General features: G+C 47.2%; 2 protein-coding genes across 7 annotated transcripts in view; one reads left to right on the top strand and one right to left on the bottom strand.

The window, feature by feature from the left end:
- Window positions 1–6,223: 6,223 nt before the first annotated feature.
- DYNLT1 (dynein light chain Tctex-type 1) lies at window positions 6,224–13,271 on the top strand. Of its 2 annotated transcripts, XM_057738380.1 has the most exons (5): window positions 6,224–6,293; window positions 8,986–9,027; window positions 11,931–12,054; window positions 12,449–12,526; window positions 12,834–13,271. In XM_057738380.1, the coding sequence occupies exons 1-5, from the start codon at window positions 6,267–6,269 to the stop codon at window positions 12,902–12,904; spliced, it is 342 nt and encodes a 113-aa protein (XP_057594363.1). In that variant the 5' UTR covers window positions 6,224–6,266; the 3' UTR covers window positions 12,905–13,271. The 2 variants fall into 2 exon arrangements, with proteins under 2 accessions (XP_057594363.1, XP_057594364.1); XM_057738381.1 differs by lacking the exon at window positions 12,834–13,271 and having other exon boundaries at window positions 6,234–6,293; window positions 12,469–12,524.
- A 3-nt stretch (window positions 13,272–13,274) lies between these two features.
- Window positions 13,275–22,897, bottom strand: part of TMEM181 (transmembrane protein 181) — a 48,948-nt gene continuing 39,325 nt past the window's right edge. For all 5 annotated transcript variants that reach the window (XM_057738375.1, XM_057738376.1, XM_057738379.1 and 2 more), the window contains 6 exons: window positions 22,189–22,291; window positions 21,593–21,644; window positions 19,457–19,539; window positions 18,331–18,420; window positions 17,437–17,503; window positions 13,275–17,073 (listed from right to left, as the gene is read on the bottom strand). In XM_057738375.1, coding sequence (XP_057594358.1) covers window positions 16,995–17,073; window positions 17,437–17,503; window positions 18,331–18,420; window positions 19,457–19,539; window positions 21,593–21,644; window positions 22,189–22,291 — 474 coding nt within the window. In that variant the 3' untranslated portion in view covers window positions 13,275–16,994. The remainder of the gene's footprint in view (window positions 17,074–17,436; window positions 17,504–18,330; window positions 18,421–19,456; window positions 19,540–21,592; window positions 21,645–22,188; window positions 22,292–22,897) is intronic.

Here is a 22,897-nt window from a genome sequence, read left to right as displayed (position 1 = left end):
ATAAATGGATTTGCATTTTAACATATCATAGTTGAAATAAACATACATTTGGGATATCTGCTCAAAAATTATTCGTGTTAGATGGGCATGATTAAAGAAGTTTGGACACCACTGACCTAAGGCCACAGGCTACAGTGGGCAGCAGGGCAGAGCTGGCAAAGATAGAATGTATCTGGTGTTGAAACCGAGTGGGTAGAAATAGATCACACCTGAAACTGAGGTGAGGTTCCACAGGGTTTGCCTGGGGATTAGACCAGAGTAGCAGTGGAAGGGGAGAGTGGGTTGATGAGTGGGCAGGAGTCGGGCAAGAGAGAGTAAACATGATAAATCACCAAGGGAAACCTTCAGGATGCTGTGTGTGGCAGGTTGTAGCATTCCTCTCCCACGAGTGTCCCTGCTCTGTAAACCCAGGTTGGCCGAGAGACTTGCTCTGGACAATGAAGTGCGCACACTTATGAGCAGCATCTTTCAGCCAGCACTGGGGCCACCGTCCCCACCCCCTTCCCGCTGTCTCAGTGACTGTGCAGTCAGGCTGCTCCATTGGCCTGGTCCCAGCCAATGCGTGGAGAAGACACAGCAGACCCTCGATGGACATGTAGTGTGAGCAACAAACACACCTTTGTGGTCATCAACCACTGGGATTCTAGAGTCATTTGTTTCTGCAGCTAACCTAGCCTATGCTGAATGATGTAGTGTGTGCGTGTTTTCATATACACAGAAGTGATAAACTATTTAATAACTACCACAGCATGAAAATCAGCCAGTCAGAAGAAATGCCTGCTAGAGGCCCTGCTGTGCCCCAAGTTATCCTTTTGTTGTTGGATCTTGGGGATGAGGTCCCAGGGAAGGGGCAGGGGTAGCCAGGATTGGGAGAAAGAGGGAGACAAGGGGTTCTGAGCAACAGCCACTTCAGTGGGTACAGAGATATTTCAGTCCCACTATGGCCGTGCTTCCCAGCTGACAGCAGACCTAAATATAGGCATTTACTTAGCTAATCTCGTTAGCATGTAATTTCTCAGCACAGGATTCTCACTTTAGATATGTCAGCCACAAGTTTATTTTCTTCTCCGTTACAACATTAAATTCCTCAAACTTGAGTGTTTTGCAACTGCCATCGTCATCATTGTATCACCACCATCGTCATCATCGTCATTGTCAACTACAAACTGGCACTTGCCATGGGCACTTGCCATCTCCCTCTACAAGGATTAAACCACACGTGCTGCTGCAGCTGCTGACCTTCAACATCCCCTGAAGGGAATTCAGGGTGGAAGCTCTGTACTTTGGAAAATGGGCGGAACAGTTCTTCAGATAGATGTTTTCAGGAGCTGATTTTATGAGCCCAACCACTGCATCTTCTCATATCTAGAAAAGCACTAAATCCCTACGTGATAACATCTGCTCCTCGTGACTAGCAGAATCCCCCTACAAAAATGTTTGATTGCATGTACTTCTCCTTCACCAAGATTACATATAAACTAATTTTCCCCCCTGCCTCTTTGGAACAGTTTCTCAGAGCTATCTGGGATGCTCTCTCCTGGGCTGCAGTCCTCATTTCGCCCCAAATAAACTCAATTCGCAACTCTCACGTTGTGCATTTGTTTTAGTCGACATCATCATTATTGACTTAGCAGGACTCCATTGCCCATCTCAGTAACACACTCCTGAGCACAGGGAAAGGAAGGAAAACTCAAACATCCACAGGATTGGATTCGGATGGCAAAGGGCTACCTACACTGGGAGACCCCATTGTGGCTGTGGATATTATTTGTTAAGGTGACGTGGCTATGATTATTAGGCCCACACTTGCTTAATAAAGGCACTGACACAACAACCCTTATTTCTAAAGAGTGTATTTAAGAGACTTGACTTGGGACTTCCCTGCTGGCACAGAGGTTAAGAATCTGCCTGCCAATGCAGGGGACATAGGTTCAATTCCTGGTCCAGGAAGATTCCCACATGCCAAGGAGCAACTAAGCTTGTGTGCCACAGCTACTGAGCCTGCACTCTAGAGCCCTCGAGCCACAACTTCTGAGCCCACACACTGCAACTACTGAAGCCCAAGCCCCTAGAACCTGTGCTCCGCAACGAGAAGCCACCACACTAAGCCCGCACACCACAACAAAGAGTAGCCTCGCTCTCCGCAACTAAAGCCCATGTGCAGCAACAAAGACCCAACGCAGCCAAAAACAAATAAACATTTTTAAAAAAAGAGAGAGAGACGACTTGAAGAAAGAAAGCACACAACATTTGCCAACCTATGGCTAAGGCCCAAATTGAAAAGCAAATCCAAGCTCCATTCCACTTACTCGCTGCACAGAAACCTAATCATTATTCTAACATGGCTGAATACCGGAGACTCAGGAGCAGCTCTGAGTCCGTGTGCTTATATTCCAGGATTTCGATGGACATTCATTCTTGGTAGAGTGGGGGTGCTGGAATAACAGTCAACTGCCAAATGTCATAGCGATTTTACATTCCTTAGCCCTACAGAGTGTACGTCAATTGGGCAGAACACAATTCCACGTCACTGCACTTTCCCAAGCGCTACAACATCACTGAGCCTGGAGAATTCAAATCCTCCCACTGACAGAAATTAGTTTTTCAAATTTTTCCATTAGAGACCATATCCTAGTCAACTCTGTAGCTTCCACTCCAGTTCAGAGGCTGCCGCAAAGCAAGTGCTCACTGTGTGTTGAATAAGTGAAAAAATAGTTTTGAAGATAAACTTGAAGATAAACAGGCCAATTTATCCATTTCTGGGGCAGGCTCAATATAACTACAACATGTATTATGATCTTTTTTTTTTCAACTCAATATACTAATATTTATTGTTATGGAAAAGCTATCTGACTGTAGGTATGTTGCAGAAAAGAACTGATCCCATGAGAAACCAAGCACAACACTCAGAGAGTTGGAGAACTCAGGTTTATTGAGCCGGCGGACCCAGACGAGCTAATGCTCCAAAATTCTGGGGCCCCGTTTCAGGGGAGTCTTCTCCTTATATAGGTTAAAACATACAGCTATAATTGGTACAAACTGATTGGCTACAAATTACTATAGGTCACAGGCAGTTACAAAGCACAGGAGGTGCCATGGGTTACCCACATAGTAGGGGGTCCTAACAGGAACTTGTAGGAGCCGGACATTCCATTCCTATCAGGACTAAGGTCACAATTTGCATTCTCACATTGGTTGCTGGTTGAAGTTAATGGTCACTTAACAAGTCTATGTGCAAAGGGTCTCAAACAAAGCCTTGGGGGGGGGGTGCCTGAGAGCGAGACAGTCTTCCCTTATCTGATCACTCTTAGTAATTCATTTTACTGTTTAACTGAGAGTGGCGAGCAGGCCTTTGCAAGATAGAGAGTAAGCAATTACAAGTATGGAAGTTTCAATTTCCTCATCAGGTAGGTTCTATAAAGGTGGGGACCATGTCTGTCTTTTCCCCAACATATTCTCATCCTCGTGCCTAATAAGAAAGGGGAATTGTTATAAATAATTGTTCCCTAAAGACTAAGCTCAGGGAGGAAGCCGGCCTCACCCATGGAGCCCAGGTTTCTGAAGGTCGCCAGCATCAGGTCTCTGTAGAGCTTCCGCTGAGCCGGGTCCAGCAAAGCCCACTCCTCCGGGGTGAAGTTCACAGCCACGTCCTCAGAGACCACGGAGTCCATCTCCTCTGTCTTCCAGGTTCTCCCAAGCGTCCTCCGGGCGACCCTCTGACCTGCTCAGGTGTGAGCGTCAGGGACTTGACACCTGAGGCCGCGTGGGACAAGATCGCGAGAGCACAGCTGCCGCTGAGAGAAATGTCCACGGGCTGGGAACGTGCCAGCCGCACGCCTTCATTGGACGGCTCTCCGTGGCCTGTGCCCTGATTGGACAGTAATCCTTGCCCCGCCCCTGCCCCGGGGACAGCCCTCCTGGTCCCATTCTACCCTAATTGCCGGTTGTCCGGACTCCACCCAGTCGCTGCTGATTGGACAGTTCAACCAGACCCCGCCCCTCCCCCTGAGTGACAGACCACCGGACACGCGTGGGACTTGGGCTCGAGGAATGGCCCCCTGTGGCATCTGCCCGCAGCTGGGCGGCTCCCCTGCATCCTCCTCCTGCACTTGGATGTCCAGACTCAATTTCCCTGTGGACCTCTCCACATTCGGAGTGAGGGTGAGAAAAGGATGGACACAAGGCTTGGGAACCTCCAGAGTCAGGATATGGCAAGGGCTGAGGTTATCCTGGAAGTGTTCCCTGGTATCTGGACTTCCTGAGGCTCAGGTTCTTGATGTCTCTTCACAGAGAGAATTCAGTGAGAGACAAAGTGATAGCTAAGAAGTGGATTTATTGACAGAGAAACGCATGCCACAGAGTGTGGGCCATCTCAGAAGATGAGAAAGGCCTATTATGATCATTTAATGAATGTTCTTTGATAGAGAATGGTACCCAATGCAGATAAGCTAAAGTCATGTAAAAGCTTTTGAAATTCACATTTACATGTTTTCTGATGATTTATGCACATGCTGATTATTTTCAGTCACAATATAACAAGATCTAAGTATTACTAATGCACTATCCCAGCAGCCATTCAGGACACTCATTTGAATTAGGAAATTCTTAAAAGGCTATGGAGCAATTTAGAAAAGATGTCTCAAACCTCACTCAGAACCTGTTCACTGTTGCTTTGCATGTAATTCTAACACACTTAGCTAGTGGGCCTCGGGGGCTACCGCAGCGGAGAATTAAAAAATTAGAAGGGAGTCAAAAGGCCCCTGCTTGGTTCAGAAGTGTGGTGCTGCTGAGGGGCTGGAACTGGGTGGGTGGAGTCAAGTGATCCAGAAGGACACCTAAAAAGGGATCTTGGGATCTCAGGTGAAGCTGGGAATGTCAGGAAGACAAAACAAAGAAATGCCAGACTTAGAATCTCATGTAGACTGAGGTCAGGGCTGAAACACTGAAACAGGTGAGCTGAAGCCAGATAATAAGAAGGGAACAAAGCTCAAGAGGTAGAAAGAGTTGAGAATCTGAGAAACAGAAACCAGGTGTGAGAGAGCAGCCCATGCCTAACCAGCAGGTCCCATTGCTCAAGCCAGGTGTCCAGGGCAGGGCAGCCTTGTGTCTTTCACCCTCCCCCACTTCCCTTTTCCCACAACAAGGCAGGTGATTGCATCTTCCTTCACTCCCAGTTCTCTGCAACTGGGTATGATGCAGAACTAATGTGTGGGGAAACCATTCATTCCGTAAATTTTAACTGTGCACTTACCATATGCCAGGTACAATAGAAGGGGCAGGTGATATATTAGTGAATAAAATGGATTCTGCCAGTGTGGAACTTACATTCTATAGCATAGAAACAAGGGTTGCAGATGAACTGAATGTGGGTTCTGCAGCTTAACTCTGCCAAGTCTTGGGGTCCTGTGGCCAGCCCTTCCTGGGAGGATGGGAAGTGGGTTCTAGCTACTGGGCTTTGGAGAGGTAAGAAGTGACAGATTGACTTTGAGGGTGTGGTAAAAACAACAGAAAAAGTAGCCCCCAAAGTCAAAGGTTTTAGCCTCAGATCACACGCTGGAGGGTACATATACCCCAACCCTTCTTGGAGAGCACTGTACCAGTGCCCAGCGTAATTACTAATTTTTATAAAGACCCTTGTATACAAGTGAAGTGTCTAGGTCATGCTGGTTAAGGCAGCCAGGAAGTGTGCATTTTACAATGTTTTCCACCCAAAATGTTTTGTTTTAATGGTGACTGAAAGAAAATTTAATTACCCCCCAAAAGAAGGTTTCGCTCAGAGACAAAGTTTCCTAGCCCTGGATTCTTAAGGGGACTGCAAACAATATCTCAGACAGCCCATCATGTTCAGAAATCACTTTACAATTTGTTACTAGGTGTCCAGACTCGTTTGAACGTTCAAATGAATCCACAAAGTATGAATTGAAGGGAGAGGCCAAGACGACTCTTCCCCTCCCGGACTGGCTTTGTCCGTTTGCTTTATTTTAGTTGCTGCGGTCTAGTGAGCTGCCGGGATACCCAGGCGGGTTCCCGCGGAAACGGTCGGCGCCGGGAGGATGCGGGGAGCGGCCAATCCCCGATCGCCGCCGGGCGGGCGGGAGGGACACTGGCAACAGGGGAAGGGCGGGTCCCTAGAGCGAGGGTGGGCGGGTCCCTAGAGGAGGGCGGGTCCCTAGAGGAGGGCGGGGCCAGGCTCGAGGGGCGGGGCCTGGGTGCGCCTGCGCAGTGCACTCTACTCAGGGAGGCGGAGGCGACGCGCAGGAGGAAAGATGGAAGACTACCAGGCTACCGAGGAGGTAACCGCCGGGTCAGCGACGGGAAGGGTGGAGGCCGGGAGTTCCGGGTGCGGGTGGGCGGCGGCAGCCAGGGGCGTGTGCTGGCACCCGGGCCGCTTCTAGACGTGGGCAGCGGCCGTCCCCGGCACAGGCTGACAGCGCCGGCGCCCTGCCGAGCGCCTCGCGGTGACCCCCCCGCCCGGCCGGCTCAGGGCGTCGTCGCCCTGCCAGTGGCCGGGCTCGGGGGCGGGGCGTGGAGGGGGCTCTGCAGCCCCGGGACGCCTTCCTCCGGCGGCCTCCCCGGGAGCACCCCCGCCGCGCCCCTCGCCTCCCCGGCTCCCCCGGCCCGGAGAGAGCGCCGTCACTCGCTCCGTTTATTCTGTGATGCAGACCCCCGCCCGCGGGTGGGGGAGGATTGAAGGCCGCTTGTGCGTCGCTGGTACTTGCAAGACCCCAGAGTCACCTGCACGCGTGACCCGCACGTATAGTTACATCTTTCAAGTCCCTTCAGCCACGGATTCGATCCTCTGGTTGTGGGCATAAAGCAGACGTGCCCAGTAGGAGAGCCTGCCTTTGTCTTCGGTTCCACACCTGTTCTTCAGTGCTGTGCTCACGCCCACCGAGGCCACTGTCACTGACATTTCATTTGTTTGAGTTTGAGATGATAGTAAGATCGCTCCTGTTTTTTTTTTTTGGGGGGGGGGATCATTTTTTATTGCCCAGTGAAGAAGCAGGGAAAGCATTACAGTTATTTACTAAGCAGAAGACATTCATTATAACAGCGAGTGCTGTTTCATGGCTTTCCTTCAAGCTTACCAGCATTCAGGGAATATCGCGGATGGACGCTGCTCTTACAGAATAGTTGCCCATTTTCTTTTCGCTAAATAATTCTTGTTCAAATACAAATATGTATTATGCAGCCTGTCAAAATAACAGGTTTGTTATTTTACCATTTTTGAAATTGAGTCTAAGCAGTAATGTTTTGAGGGGGGAAATATATATAATAAGGCTTAAGGACTGATCTTAAGAGTTTTAGTTTTGATCTAATTTCTGAACTAGCACAAACTTTCCGTGGTAGTGTCATCATCAGGGTCTAAATGCTGGCAGCAACCAAGTGAATAGTTAGGAGAAGCCATGGTTCAGGAGCAGGGAGCCAAGGAACGGCTTTTCCCTGTAAACTGTGCACTAATATACTATTGGAAAATGACTTGTATTATAGGAATGTTGAGTAACTTTTAAGAAAGGAAATGGCAATACAGAGGAAGGCCTTAATACCGGCATTTTAATACTCTGCATTCTAATTCTGGCTCTCACCAATGAGATGGCTAAGTGACTTCATTATTTCAGATCTCAGCTGCATATCTGAGAAATGAAGGGGCTGAACAGAATGATATGTGTTTTCCACAAGATAAAGCCCTGGGAGGCTGAGACCATGACTATCTTCTTTCTAGTTGGTCTGCCTTCGGTAGTTACTAATCCACCCCACTCCTCCCAACAGCCTCTGCATGTCCCCTGACTTTGTGTAGATACCTGGATCTTTGTTCATGGTTCATCTTTCCTGTAGAAACTGAAACTGCCCAGTGGATTCCGTACAACTGCTGTACTTTCTACTGAAAGTCCACTGAAATGCCCCTCACCCTTTTTCATATTTTAACCACATGGAAAGTTATACAGGGACTTTCCTATGGTTGAGGATCACTGAAGCCTCTTGGAAGGATTCTTTAAACTTCGAGAAATAATTTAATAGAAGATACTGCAGATTTTCATTAACGTGGTGAGTTGGCTTTGTGTCCAAGTGTGACTTCTGAGTATAGCAAGTGAGCGGGCTTTAGGCAGTCAGCTCTTGACCCTCCTGGAAAGAAAGGGGCATTGCTAGCACAGGGCCGCAGTGGTCAGCAGCCCAGCAGGGAGGAAAACGCCCTGCCAGACTCTTTGCCTTTATTCAGCTGGGATGCACGTGGGCTGAGGGCCTGCGGCTGCCCCCTGGAAAGCATCTGCGGAGCTCCAGAAATGAGGTTCCCAGGATTCCGAGGGAACCTTATACCCATTCAGATGTACCATATGTAAAAAGAAAGAAAAAAGAAAACCATTTATAAACTCCTGGCACTAGATTCCTGTTGGCAGCCCACCTTCCAACTCACCTTGACACACTGGCGGAAGACGGCTGTGCCAGCAGCTGGCTGTACAGTCCTGAAGTAGGACAGCATTGAGAAAGAAAATATTAATGGAAATAGTAAAATCATTGTAAAGCTTACCACAAATAGTGGTTAAAAACAACAACAACAACAAAAGTCTTAAGTTTCAAGCCTCCTAACAAGTTTATATCAGGGAGAGTCAGTTAATTTATAAAAAAGTCAAGTAATTCATTAAATTTCTATAGTAATGTTCCTAGCAGCCAGCTGAAACGGATGGGGAGATTGAATTCTAGTTTAAGGTGAAGTCAGTCTTTTGGGTCATGGCATGATTAAAACAAAACAAACCAAAAAACCTTTAAATTGTATACATGTATCCTAAGTCTCCTGACTGCCTCTCAGTAGCTCTGTGATCCTCGGAGAGCTACTTAATGTTTTCCTCAGTAAAATGAACAGCTTGCTTAGATTATTTCTAAGGCCTTCATTTCTAAATTACGTTCATTACCTAAATTTGCATTAATCAGTGCAGTGGAAAAGGATCTTTTAAATCAGTCAAACTTAACTGCTTCTCTTCCTTACAGACTGCTTTTGTTGTTGATGAAGTGAGCAACATTGTAAAAGAGGTAAGAGGAGAAATGCTCCCTTTTTCAGTGTTTGATTAATGGCTTATATGAGCGAAAATAATGTTTTAAATACTGTCTTGGAATTGTTTCGGCTGAGCCTGTGTGTTTTGGCATTTCAAATAACAGTGTTTACTTCAATGAATATCTAGCTAAGAATTACTCCCATAGTATGTAAATTATATATTTTAAATGAGACAAGACATTTTATATACTAGCAGTATTATTGAATGTTACTAAGGCTTGATTCTATAACCTTTTAGCATAAAAGACTCATGGTATACACATAAATGTTTCCAGTATTTAATGAAGAGTGAATATTAAAAAATTGAACAACTTCCAGTTGAACTGGTGATCCAGTTGGGGCTTATTTTTCTTACATTCCTAAACCACCCACTTGACTGAGCACAGTACCTCCCTTAGATGATGACAGTGCAAGTCAAAAAAGGTTATTTTTTCATTTATTCAGAAATACCCATTGAGGGGCATGCAGAGAACTGACGCTCAGAGTTTACAGAATAGGGGAGGGGAGGGCAGCCATTTATCAAATAATCACACTGGAAAATGTAAACTGCATTCCCTGTGTGGTAACTGCCACGGTATGTGGTGCTTCGAGGGATTAACCCAGCTAGTGAGTTCAGAGCTGGAATCTGGAGGAAACAGGAGTAGTGTTAACTCAGTGAAAAGAGAGGGACAAATATTCCAGGCAGTGGACAAGTGCAAAGGCCCTGTGGTAAGGAGTGTGCATGGTGCATAGAGGGAGGTGGGGTGTGGCTGGACTGCTGCTGAGCACTGGGGGAGCCTGGGGCAGGAACCAGGCCAGGAACATTTTCCTAGTCAGTTTCCCTCCCTGGGTACATTGAGCATGTAGTGAAGCCAGTGGCTAAAAGATGGTCATTAGATGATCAGTCGTTAGATGAAGTTTAACCATTTAAGGTTATGTATGTGATTTGGAATTGACTCTAATGCCAGTTATTATTAATGCAAATTATTGACTAATGCCAGAGTGATAAAGAACCACAACCTATTTTTGTGAACATCATCAAAAAGCAAAGCGATTCTGTTCTGCCATATGTATTATTCCACATCAGGCTTGATTTTCTAGTTGCTTTGCAGGATCTATAACAGTTTGCTTGTCATTGTTTTTCGAAATCTAGTGTTTCTTAGGAATGCCATGGGGAGCAGGAAGATGGGTGGATTTCACTAGAACTATGAGAAGTGGTGTTGGTTTGTCATGAAGTCTCCTTGGGCCTCACTTGTTTTCTACACTGTCTTTGACTTGGTTCCCGGGCAGCAAGTACCACTGCAAGCAGACCTTTCCAGTCTCTGGGGAAGCATGAAGTAACACTGCGGTGTTACTTTCACATCATACTTTTCACATGATCACTGGTCTCTACAGCCTTTTTTCCCCCTAGGCAATAGGTTAATTCCGCACCCGAGCTATTTTAGGTATTGGGTAGTAGTAAATTTGGATGGGTCCAAAATTAGAGGAGGGTTTTCCTCCCTCCCTGGAAAACAGTGAATTCCAAAGCATGTGTGGGGAGAGGTGCCAGAGTTAGAGTTGTAGCTTGAGCTCAGCCTCCACTTCTTTGATAACATCCAGATCTATTAATACCCTGGCCCCTGAAACTGAAACTCCTGTGCGCCACCCCAGGTTCAGCTCTGAGCTGGGGAGGGAGGGAGCAGGACACGGCAGAGGGTGAGAAGGAGCTGTGATAATTGGGGGTGGGGGAAGCAGGAGACCACTCAAAGTCCCAGGATGAGTAGGAATTTCTACAGGTAGAAATCTGGTGTGACTGTAGGTAGCTTTTTGTTCCTCAAAACCAAGATCTCTGGGCTTAGGCCGCAGGCCGTGGATCCCAGTCTATCACCATTGTGTACAACACAGGGACTTGTTCTCTCCATGTCTGAGGACAAAACTTGGTGCTCACTGAATGTTATTATTTTAGGTTATAACTGTCATAAAAACTCAGCTTTCTGGTTTCCAGCACAAGTTAGAAAAGGAGTAGAAAAGAAAGCTGCTTAGAAGCAGACACACAGGTATCAGCATAAAAGGCCCAGAAAATGGTAAAACGGGACTATCCTCATTGCCGGCTTGACTGAGTTGGGGCCAGGAACCACGTGTATTCCTGAATAACCCCTGCAGCACACAGGGCAAACCCACCCAGAATGCAGCACAGAAAAGGAGACAAGGAATTTCATATTAAAGAAAAAATTCATCACAAACTTAAGTGAAGTTTTGGAATAGAGGAGTTCTTTAGTTTTCTGAAAAATGTACTTCTGTGATAACATATTCCCAGAAGATGTTAGATAAAGGAAGTATTTGTAAGTACACGATTATTTGGATAGGTTTGTACATTGTTAGTTGTACAAATGACAAAAGGTTCTTCTTTCTCTAGTGTACTTAGAGGAATAGGCAAAGGAAGATATTTTCTTCAGTAGGAAGAAAATGAGTTGCTTATCTCCAGATACTAATCACAAAAGCAAACATTAAATTCAGTCAAAATGTTTAAAAAATTTGACAGATGCTATATAATTTTTTTTTTAAATGTATTTATTTGGCTGTGCTGGGTCTTAGTTGCAGCACACGGGATCTAGTTCCCTGACCAGGGATTGAACCCGGGCCCCCTGCATTGAGAGCGTGGAGTCTTAACCACTGGACCACGAGGGAAGTCCCATATAATTAGATATTTTTTTAAATGAATATAAAACATTCAAATGAAATATAATACTGTTGAAACAAAAGGTATATTTGCAAAGGAGTCCTTATGGTTACAAACAAGCTTATTTACATTTTATGCAAATTGTTTCAGCAGTTCTTAGGGTGAAGTACTAACTGTGCTAACCTTAGGAGTAGCTGGAAGGTGTGTTCTGCTAACAGTGACGGGCTGTGCTCTGTCTTCCAGGCCATAGAAAGTGCCATCGGTGGCAACGCCTATCAGCACAGCAAAGTGAATCAGTGGACCACAAACGTAGTGGAACAAACCTTAAGCCAACTCACCAAGCTGGGGAAACCATTTAAATACATTGGTAATGAATTTTTGCTTCTCGTTTATATTGGTGTGGGTTCTTTCAGTACTGATCAGAGGTGAGCCTGTGTCAGGAGAGCTGTGTAGCCTAATGTCAGAGGAGGTTCCCAGGAGGAGGTCACCCGGCTTGTGCACGTTACCACCCACCTGGCCTGTGTGGCTGCGGGAATGTGGGCCATACACGCACATCCCAGGATTTCACAGCATTTCAGATCCGATGCTTTCCGAACAGGCATGTGTTGATGTGTTGATGTCCTAGGACCAGGCACTCTACACCTAGAATTTTTCTCCTGAACATCAGCCATGTCATCTCTCTATCTATATACTAAAAATGGACAAAAAGGAATTTGTGTTGCCAAGTATATTTCTCTAATGAAAGTTTGTTTTTGTCGAAGTGACCTGTGTAATCATGCAGAAGAACGGAGCGGGATTACACACAGCAAGTTCCTGCTTCTGGGACAGCTCTACTGACGGTACGGTTTTCATTCCTCTTGTGGAGGCTTGTCACGGGCATTTCCCTGATGGCTCTGCAGTGCCTGCACCCTGCTGAGATCGTGATTATGCAAAGCACTGTTCTATGAAATATGTGCTTGGATGTCTCATGTCTTTGAATGCATGTTTATTAGAGTCACCTTTTAAAACAATTTCTAGAAAAGAGACTGGCCAGCCTTTTTTTGGCCACACAGAGTTAAGTACTTGAGTGTTTGGCCTGATGGTGAGAACTCAGAAGGCCCCAGCTCTTCTCAGTGTTCTGTCCAACCCGCCTCCTTCCTCCCACAGGGAGCTGCACTGTGCGATGGGAGAATAAGACCATGTACTGCATCGTCAGCGCCTTCGGACTGTCCATCTGAGCGCCTCGTCCAGCCCGTGATCTTTCTCCTTTTGTCCCAACGTTTCTCTTCCATCTTCTCACCACCAGCCATTTAGTCAGTGGTCACCATTCTCTTTAAGTGTGTTTTTGTGGCACTCTCAAAATGTAGAGAAAAAACCAAATAACCACTGTGCTGTGACCTGCACACCCCAAGTCAGAGGAATCATCGCCGTAGGTAGTTAGGAGCCTGTCCTGCCGCTTGTCTTAACTCTGAATGTTTCTTTTCAAAGGTGCTAAAAGCCAAACTCTGCTAGGGTGAAACTTTCTCTACGCTCTGAAATGATTCAAATACACTAATTTTCCATACTTTGTACTTTTGTTAGAATAATAAATTATTCCAATTTAAAGGGTGTCTTCATAGTCTAAATAGTATCACAAATGAATTCTTCCTAATTAGTGGCTTTGGAATCTATAAAACTAAAAAAACAGAAAAAGTTGCAATTCAGCTTTGGTCCTCTCGAATACAGTGATGTGCTGATTCACCCGTGGGACCAGGATCTTGACTGCTTTGCTGTGTTCTGGTTGGATTTCTGCACCTGGGCATCACACCCTTCACTCTCAAGGTCTTCTCTTCTGGGGCTTAAGGGATGGGAGGTGGGCAAGCTGGTTGTATTCCGTTAGCTGGAAAGCTCCAGCTCACACTCTCGGCCCAAATCTGCAACACTACAGGCTTCTACTCCTGCGTTCTCTATTTTGCAGTAACAATTATGACCGAGATGGTTTAGTATTTTTACAGCTTACACAATGCTTTCACAATTATTCATTCTGTGTCTACAACCATTAGGCCATTATTTATGAATCACAAAAGGTGTATGGTGATTACCTGACTGATGTACAGTCATATCCAAGTAAGGAGGGGGGTGGGCCCCCGAGCCAGGTCTTGTGACCTCACCTTCAGGGCTCATGCATGAGCCACGTTAAAATGGCAATAGACACACCTCTGCACCCACCTGCTGAAATGAAAAAAGCCCTGCTCCTGTGCCTAAAGCACCGATGCATGAATGATCAAGTTAACCCCACGTGCAAAGAGCAAACAAATCAATGTATATAAATAAGGATCAAATATTAAAAATTTATTAACATCTACCAGAAAGGTAGTCTCTTTAGTAAAAGGCGAGATGTATACGATCTGAAGAGAAACCAGAGTATAGAAAGGCAGTCATTTAATGAAGCCATTCCCAGAGTGTAAATTTGCCATAAATAAACATTTATTCACTTCTGATTACAGTGATCATTCTGTGATCAAGTACTACTATGCTCACTGACACAGTTCCAAACTCTGATACATAGCTTCATCTTTTCTTTTGAGCTTAAAGTTTAGAGTTGTTTTATTTTACAAATATTTATAGTCTTTTTGTAAAAAGGCAGTTTTCAGTAGCAGAAAATCCTTCTGTGTTTCAGTCTGGTATGATAGTTACCAGTATACCTAAAACATGTCAAATGAAGGTAAACGGGGTAACAAAATGTCACAGACTAAAGCAACTTCCTTTGGCCTGCGGAAGAGATTTGTACCTTTGTTTTTCAAAAGTCTAACCTCTAAGGCAACTGGTTTCTAAAACCCTCAAAATACATAAATATACTAAGTGTTCTAATTCTAGTCTTCACTAGATGTCCCTTTTAATCATCCCTTCTATGAGCTTCTGTGTTTTACCCTGTGAAAAGGCTTCCAGGAAGTAAGTTACTGACCACATTATAACCTATTGAATGCAACTGTACCTTCAGTAAATAGCTCATGGAATACTTGAGGCTGGTGATGTTTGTCTTGTAATCTGACCATTTAGTGGGTTGGGTTTACATAATGTATCTAAACTTTTATTGCAATCTGTAATTATGTATCGGAACAATCTTACAAACCTTGAATATATTTTATATATCCCCTTCCTTAGCCTTTCTAATGGGGCTTAAGAGAAAACTGCAACACTGCACTGCTTTAATGATTTAATAATAAATCAAGCAGACCTTTATCCACATGGATAATGAAGCTCTCCCTAGGGAAACTGTGAAATGCCTGTGGTCATCTTCCAGGTTCCCCTAGACTGGACCAGTACAAAAAATTATCCCAAAGATGATGTTATTCAAGCCGTTACCACGGAAGAACTAAAGTCAGCCCTTTAAATTTATAATTTAAGTTTGCAAAACTCTGATACCCTCTGAGACCAAAAAATAATAATAATTTTCTTGCTACTGTCTAAGTTTCTGGCAGACTTTAGTGTTTTAACCTAACACCTATGGCACATATAATACATGCTAAATGCTATATACTTTAAGCAAATTTTTACATGGAAGATGTAATATATTGACATATATGATACACCAGAGAAATTGAAAATGCATGATTTAATCAGGAACCATTTCCCCTTTAAGAACTTTCTTTTGTAACTTTTCCTTGTTTCCAACTTAGTTACAAAAAGTAAATAAACACGCCCATATTTTTCATTTCACTGGCTTGATGCCATTAATCAACAGATGAAGATAGTCATCAGTTAACGATTACACTACAGGACGAGGATAAGTTTTAAAGGCGTCTAATGTATACAGCTAAATGCCTCAGTTACTTTACATTTACTGATAAATAACAGCATTCCAAATTATGGACAATTATTTTATAATGATTAAAACTTGTAAACTATATCATACTAGAATACATTAATCAGCACAAGTAAGTTTTCATCAATTTACATAAAATTAGTCTTAATAGAAGCTGTAAAATTTGGTAACAGAAAATTTCTTCAACACCTCTGAACACAGAATCAAAAAAAGTAATCACATCATTGCAAATGTAAAAACCATGTAAACTTGAATTACCCTTGCAATAATACAACGGTTTTAATTCAAACTTTCTTATTTACAAGGTTTTAAAAACAAATACAAATGGAATCCATATTAAGGTACATTATCATTAAAGTTTAAATTAAAAAGAAAGGAAGTCATGATGAAGTCTCACGTGAACCTCTCGAAGGTCCCAGCACTACCTAAAGTGGAATATAACTTTTAGCTCTGAATGGTAATTGGAGAGTTAATGCATAGATGAAGAACGTGGAGGTGGTGTTTTCAGAGTGGAACAATCACGTTCCGTAACTCAGTTTGCCGAGATGGCAATCGATCAGGATGTCTGCAATGATCACATGTAAACTGTGCAAGAGAGAGATTAGTGGGCATGTCAAAGGGAAAGCAAAGGAGATAGCTCTACCTCCTATACTTAGTCTTTGACAAAAACTGGAAATCTCCAGGGCCTTTGACGATGCCAGATTCAGCAGCTCCAGACAGCTCTGACACAGAGCAATCCATCTGTTTACCTGACGACCACGTGTGCACACAGGCCCTTAGAAAACTCTGGCAGCAAGAGCCTTCCCACAGGAGCTGACAACCTGTCAGTCATACCCCCTTTCCTTACCGAGCCTTATCGAACCCTCCTCAGAACCCAAGGCACTAGCTCTGCTTTGGTGGCGGTGAAGGGCTAGAACCTGCCCACCCACCCTCCCTTTCCCTAAAGAGCCACTACATACGTACACATTTCACCCAGCAACCAACATGAGTTACCCATCGCTTGAGATGCGCGGTCATCCGGAGCGCAGGCTACTCAGTGGGGAAGGACTGCCCTCGTGGGGCAGCCACAGAAAAAGGCTTCCCTTTGAGTTTAAAGGGTCATAAATTGGTACCACCAGGCAGGGAAGAAAGGAAGGGAGAAGAGGAATGCCACCATGCTGTGAACCTTATTTATAAGGGCTTTCCAGGAACTTGAAATTAGTAAATTGTTTTTTGAAGTACATAATTCTATTAAAAACAGCAGTAATTTTTTTCGCCACTGTAAACAGCTGTCTCTCATCTGAAATCTTTGAAAGATGACTTGGCTGTTTAAACTTTTGGTCAGCGCCTCTCTTCCCAAATAAATGCAATCAATCTAACTGTAAATTTGGCCCAATGTTTAAATTTGTCCTCAGTTTTGGTTTTCCTTTCAAAAGTATGTAAACAAATAAGGACCAGGAAATCTCTGCTTGTAAGACAAGTCAGCATTCAGGCAGGTAGAGGAAGGCCGGGAAGCGGTCTTGGCAGGCCACGTGGCCGGGGGCTCAGTCACTCTCAGACCCCTCCTTGTACTGGGCCCGGATGGCCTGGCCGTTCTGCAGGGGCATTTCCTCATAGTCACTCCTGTTACAAAAGAGACCTTTGATATCATGCGGCTTTTGACAGCACTAGATTTATTTTCCTCTTCACACTTGCTCTATCTCTATCACCAACTGATTCCTCCCACTCCTTCAGTTCCACTGATCACTGGGCCCATCATCCAGAAAGAGGTCACCACTCAGGTGTCCAGCAGGAAGGAACATTACCCCATCTAAACCTTAGTAACGTGACAACAGAAAACCAGGGGATCACATGACACTCCCAGGTGAAAGAAATGGGACAATACCTTGAAAATCATCTTAGAATGATACCAGCCTCTTCAGTGAACACACAAAAGCAGGCTGAGCGCTCCCCGCTGGGCAGCCTTTGGCAGCGATGGGGACTTACCCGTATATGACATCGTCGTCCGAGTCGTTGAGCATGGAGAAGGCGGGGTTGTCCTTCAGCTGGGACTCTGAAAACCAGCAAGCATTTTAATGTCATTAGCCCGGAGAGGCAGAATGCTGTCCTAGAAGAAGGATGGGAATCAGAAAGAGCTGGGTTCCAATTCCCGCTTCCACCATTTAAGGCCTGCGTGAGCCGAACAGACCATTCTGTTCCCGGGGGGTGCCTGCTCTCACCCACGGGCCGGGAGCACTGAGCGGGAGCCTGGGGGGAAAAGCCGCCTGGAGTGAGGCCCCTGACCAACCTGGCGTTCCCGCAAGTCCTCACCCGGAGCGGGGCTGGAAACCCGGGTCTGCCCGCCTCGCCCTCCCGCCCTGGGCCTGAGCAAAGCCTCCTGGTCCACAGTCCGTCACCCATGAAAGGGGGTAACGGCATCTCCGCCAGGACCCGCTGTGCACGTGCTGAGAGCTCCCTCCATGGACAGCCACGTGGCCCTGCTGTGCCACACGCTGCCCCAGTTCCAGGAAGTTCTCGCTCTTCTCATTCCGGGGCAAGAGGGCTGTTCTGCTTTGGTTCTTTTGGGAGGTGGGGCAGGGTGTACATCTGGCTTTCTTTTGATGGTCACGGCACTTGTTTTCAAGAGACTTTATTTCACAGGGCTGACGGACATGCTCGTGTCAGGACCCTCTGACACATTTCTGTTCCTGCATATCGGGCTGTAAGGACACAGCACCTGCTGGGCCCTACCTGCAGCTTGGGGCTCAGTATTGGGACCCACTTCGTGTCTCCGCTAAAGAGCCGGCTCTGCGGCCACGGCGCCTGCGCAACGGGAGCCCAGCAACCAGGACCAGAACTGCTGCCCACGCTACCCGGTCAGCGGGCCCGGCGGCGGCTTACCATAAAGGGCGTTCTTCGAGGGCGAATACACAAAGGCCAAAGTGTAGAGGTAAAAGTTCAACAAGCCGTAGAAAGATAAGAATTCAGCTGGTGACACTGGTCAAGGGAAGAAGCAGTCCTGGGCCACCGTCTGTTTGGACACGTCAGCCAACCCCACCCCCAACCATCAGTGACTGTACCAGCAGCCAGGACCTCGGGGTCCACAACCAGATGTCAGGGCGCCACAGGGTGGGCGCCACAGGGCAGGCCCACAGCTTGAGGTTACAATAACCTTGCAAGTGCACCTGTAAACCACAGGTGAGCCGTGCCCTCTTCTATCCATGGAAACCTCTGGAGGTGGCAGGACCTGATGAGATCAAGTCACACGCAAAGGGCAGGAAGGCCACGCAAATACGGTGAGTCAAAAATGAAACGAAGAACTGGAAACAGACTCTTGAACTTGTCCTTCTTAATCTTTTCTGGGTTACAGGCCCCTTTGAGAATCTGATAAAAGCTTAGTGTGCAATTCAGTCACAAGAAAGTGAAAAACCATGCACTGATGCTAAGGATGTAAGTAAGATAAGAGGCCTCATGGAAAGAACCCAAGAGGTGAGGGATGAACCCTGAAGTGTCCCCTGATGGATGCCATCACAGAAAGCAGGGGTGGGAAGCACACACTTGGCCTGATCCGGCATCCAAAAGAGGAGCTTCCCGCTGAGGCAACGGGGCCTCAGGCACGCGAAGGAGGTCCCGCTGTTCACGAGCCCTCCTCGCAGACACAGGTGTCAACCGCAGCTGGATACACCTGGGAGATGGCAGAGATCCCATCTGGGTAGAGAGGACCCTCAAATCAGGCTTCGGCCTCTTCCCAGTGCTCTGCAGGGACAGGCAGGCAGCCCTGGCCTGACCCGAGGCTTGGATGGTGACTGGACCCCTCCAGTCCCCGCCCCACAGAGAGGTGAGCAGGGTGTGGAGAGCAGCTGCAGGCGCTGGGGTTCCTGGGCCTCTCAGTCAGCACAGATAGGTGTGGGCCCCCAGGGTGCGCTGTAAAGGTCACCTGCCTCTTCCTGATGATCACAGACCCACAATGCTACCCACTCCACTAGGGTGTGTGCCTGACCCCTGACATCTTCCCATAAAAGGATATAATTCTGGTAGTGAGTTGACAGTTCAGCTACAAAATTGTCTTGTAATACTTGTGCTCCGAACCTTAAATAAAGGATGACAATGCTGAAAAAGAAGGGAGGGGGGACGATATGTAAAAACATACCAAGAAACAGCGCTAGCTTCATATATAACGTGCTGTATTCACTTAGTCTAGTCATGACCTTATCTGCATGGAGACTCGTACACACGCGCGCACACATGCAGTGCACACGTGCACACACAGCCCCTCTGCTGGGTTCCAGGTCTCAGACCCAGGAGGCCCAGCTGCTGGGACAGGATCAGCCGACGCTGATGCAGACCTTGTCACAGCCTCGAATTGGGGCCTTGTGGCCCCTGGGCATGTGCTCCTCCTCTTCTCTTATATGCTCAGTTTGTGCTTTCAGGACCATCTCCTCCAACAGACCATCAGCCCCCCAGGGGAGGGTCTGCTCCTCATTGTCCTCCTTCCCCTCCCGGGCAGCGGTTCACACACCTGTCTGACACCTGCCCACCGACACACATGACTATAGAGCGTTCTGGTACTGAGGAGCCCAATTCCCCTCCCTGGGGCCCAATCTCCACTCTAGCCAGACTGACTGTTTAATAAAATGTGAATCAGGTCCCTTCACCTCCCAGCTTAAAACTCTGCGAACGACTCCCATCACTGAGAACAGAACCTGGACTCTTCACCGTGGCCTGCGGGGCGACCTGACCTCCCGGCAGCCACCCTCCCTCACGTCCTCACCCCCTGCAACGCTGCTGTCCCTGAGCCCAGGCTTCAGGGCACTACTTCGGGCCCCAGGCCCCCTGCTCAGAGAGGCGTCCCCCACGAGCCCCATTAAAGCAGCCACAGCCCTCCTGCCATCGTCACATCTCTCTGCTGTCATTATGGCACTTAGGCTGTTTATTTTTTATTACTGCCCTCCTCCGCTGGGATATAAGTGCCACAACAGGGGGGAGTCTGTCTGCCTAGTTACCAGCACAGGCACTTCATAAATATCTGCTGTACGGATGAATGAATCCCCTTGAAACTTCGATGAAGAAAGACCACAAAAGCGAAACAACTTCTAGACAGACACACAGAGGTCACTACAAGGAGACAGTAGCTCCCAAGCCGTGGACGGCGGCAGCCTGAGGGCAAGGCTGTGTAGGGGGTGGAGGGGCATGTGTGAGACAGAACGTTGTGTGAGGGGATGCGAGGGGTGTTCCTGTGTAACAGGAGGTGAGGGGGTGTGTGTGAGGCTGTACCAAGGGCTGAAGAGAGATTGAGTCACAACACGTGCACCTCTATTTTCAGGTCAGTTTAGCTGCTGAATAAAACCAAGCTGATTTCGAAGACCAGGCCAAGTTGACATGCTTTGGTGAGGGGAGCACACACCTCCTGCAGGGGCGGTGAATGAACCCAGAGGCCTCTAGGATCCCCCATCCGACAAGGCTGGGATCCCAGTGGGGCAGTGGACAGCCAGCCTTTCAGGGCCCGCAGTGGTTCCTCCCCTGGAAAGGGCTGACAGCCACTTATTTGCCACCCAAACAACCAAGAAAGAAATGCAGATAACTAGATGTTTCTCCCCTTTGGGATTCTGATTTTAGGAGAAAGCAACAAACCAAAAACAAGCAAGCAATTATCTGGAATTCATTCACAGACCCAGCTCCCCGCAGTCCCTCAGGCCAGCCCACGGACTCGGGAGAGGCCTCGGTACCTGCTCTGCAGCACAGCATCTCCTGCCCGCCTCCCTCTGGGCCAACAGCACGTGTGGTTCAATGATACCCACCTCGGTCCCGTCCATGGAGTGGCAGAAGGACCCCAGGTGCCAAGCACGTCACCCGAGATCCTAACCCTGACTTGTTTCTGCTGTGTCTGCTGCCTTACACGGCGCAAGTCAGAGCGAGGAGGGAACTCGAGCAGCACTGGGCTGCAGGCCTCCCTAAGCTCTTCTCTCCCCTGGGCACGCACAGCAGAACCTGCTCCCTCAGCCACCCACACGCTCAGGGCCCTGCCGGCGATGGGCTTCAGACTAGTGGATACACCTGGCTAGAAGCACCCTAAAATTAACCCCACAAAAGGGGAGAAAATATATTCATGACAGTAAAATAAAAACTCACATTTTGCTTCTTTTAAGAAATTAAGTCTTCTTACCTAATGACAAGCACTACAAAAGTCAATGCAGTCAAAAATTTCAACCTGAGATCTGAAAAAGAAATAAATACTCTCATTAAATCACCAAATTCAAATTAAATTCTACTCATCCCAGGGATCTTCAAAATAAAGACAAAAATAAAGACAAAGCTTCCAAACAAAACCCTTCTTCCCTCTGGACTTTAAACCTGTTTTAGTACCTGAAGCCCAGCAGAAATGCTGTCTCATCTCCTCTGAGACCAGAAGGGCCTCCAGTGAGGCCGTGGCCACTATTACTTGGTTGTGACAGATTGGGGTAAAGGATCCTATGACATCAGGTGACTCGTCCCAATTCAAAGACAAGGACCATCACCCCTGCCACCTTCTAAGGTGTGATTCCAGAAGGATCCAGGCTATTGGCACCCGGGGCCCCAGGTGGCTTCCACCCCACAGGCCTCCTGCCAGCGCTGGCCCGAGGCGCTGTCCAAATGGCCCAGAGGCACCCTGCGGCCGGGCCGCGGCTCTCCCGCGAAGGCTCTGATGCAGCCCCTGGGTCTGCCCTCCAGGTCAGGCCGTCCCTCTCCCGCGGGGGTGGGCAGTCTAAGACCAGTGCTTACCCACGTAAGGCATGTGACGCAGCTCAGAGCAGGCCCGCACGATCAAGAACAAAAGGTATAAGATGTACACGGCGGCCACCACCATGAAGAAAACCTTCATTCCCTGGAGCGAAACAAGACGGGCACTTGAATGACCACAGGGTCTCAGTGCTGCTTCTCCCTCCGACAACATACGCAGGAAAGCCAGCCCTTTCTAAGAGGGACCTGGAGCCCTGAAGGTCGTGGCCTAGAGCAACACAAGACATGCTCCTGCCACTCTGACTCTCCTCATCCCGGATGAGCCTCTCTGTGTGCACAGCTGACCCGTTCACCCCAAGAGGACACCTGGCCCTGCCCGTCAGATGAGCAAACGCCTCCATGACACACGGAAGGCTCCGAGCACGGGGCCTGGAACGTAGCAGGTGCTCAATAAGCAGCAGTGGCTCCTACTTTCTCTTCCCAGGGTGAGGGTCTGGCTCCCTGCCTGCTTAGGATGACAGTGCTACGTGTCCAACAAAGCGTCCAGGCCGGGATCTCAATTTTTCTGGACCTTGGTTTTCTTTTCTGTGAAATGAAGGGACTGAACTAGATCATCTAGAAGACAGTGGGTCAAAACCACACATGAACTTTCTATGGACCTTTCCAAATAACCAGGTGGGACACTTGTATCAATAGCGCAATTTAAGTTTCAAAATTCAGTGGCTTTTTAAAACAGCAGTTAAAAAAAAAT

This window comes from Hippopotamus amphibius, chromosome 6 (genome assembly GCF_030028045.1).
Source record: "Hippopotamus amphibius kiboko isolate mHipAmp2 chromosome 6, mHipAmp2.hap2, whole genome shotgun sequence".
Lineage (NCBI taxonomy): Eukaryota > Metazoa > Chordata > Mammalia > Artiodactyla > Hippopotamidae > Hippopotamus > Hippopotamus amphibius.
Note: the sequence above shows the minus strand (reverse complement) of the source record. Positions and strands in the feature narration are given on the sequence as shown.

Bases quoted from the DNA above. Each gene is read 5' to 3' on its own strand.
- DYNLT1 (XM_057738380.1), top strand. From the start codon at position 6,267: ATGGAAGACTACCAGGCTACCGAGGAG. The intron at 6,294-8,985 runs GTAACCGCCGGG...TCTTCCTTACAG, and splicing joins ACTACCAGGCTACCGAGGAG to ACTGCTTTTGTTGTTGATGA. The intron at 9,028-11,930 runs GTAAGAGGAGAA...TCTGTCTTCCAG, and splicing joins TGAGCAACATTGTAAAAGAG to GCCATAGAAAGTGCCATCGG.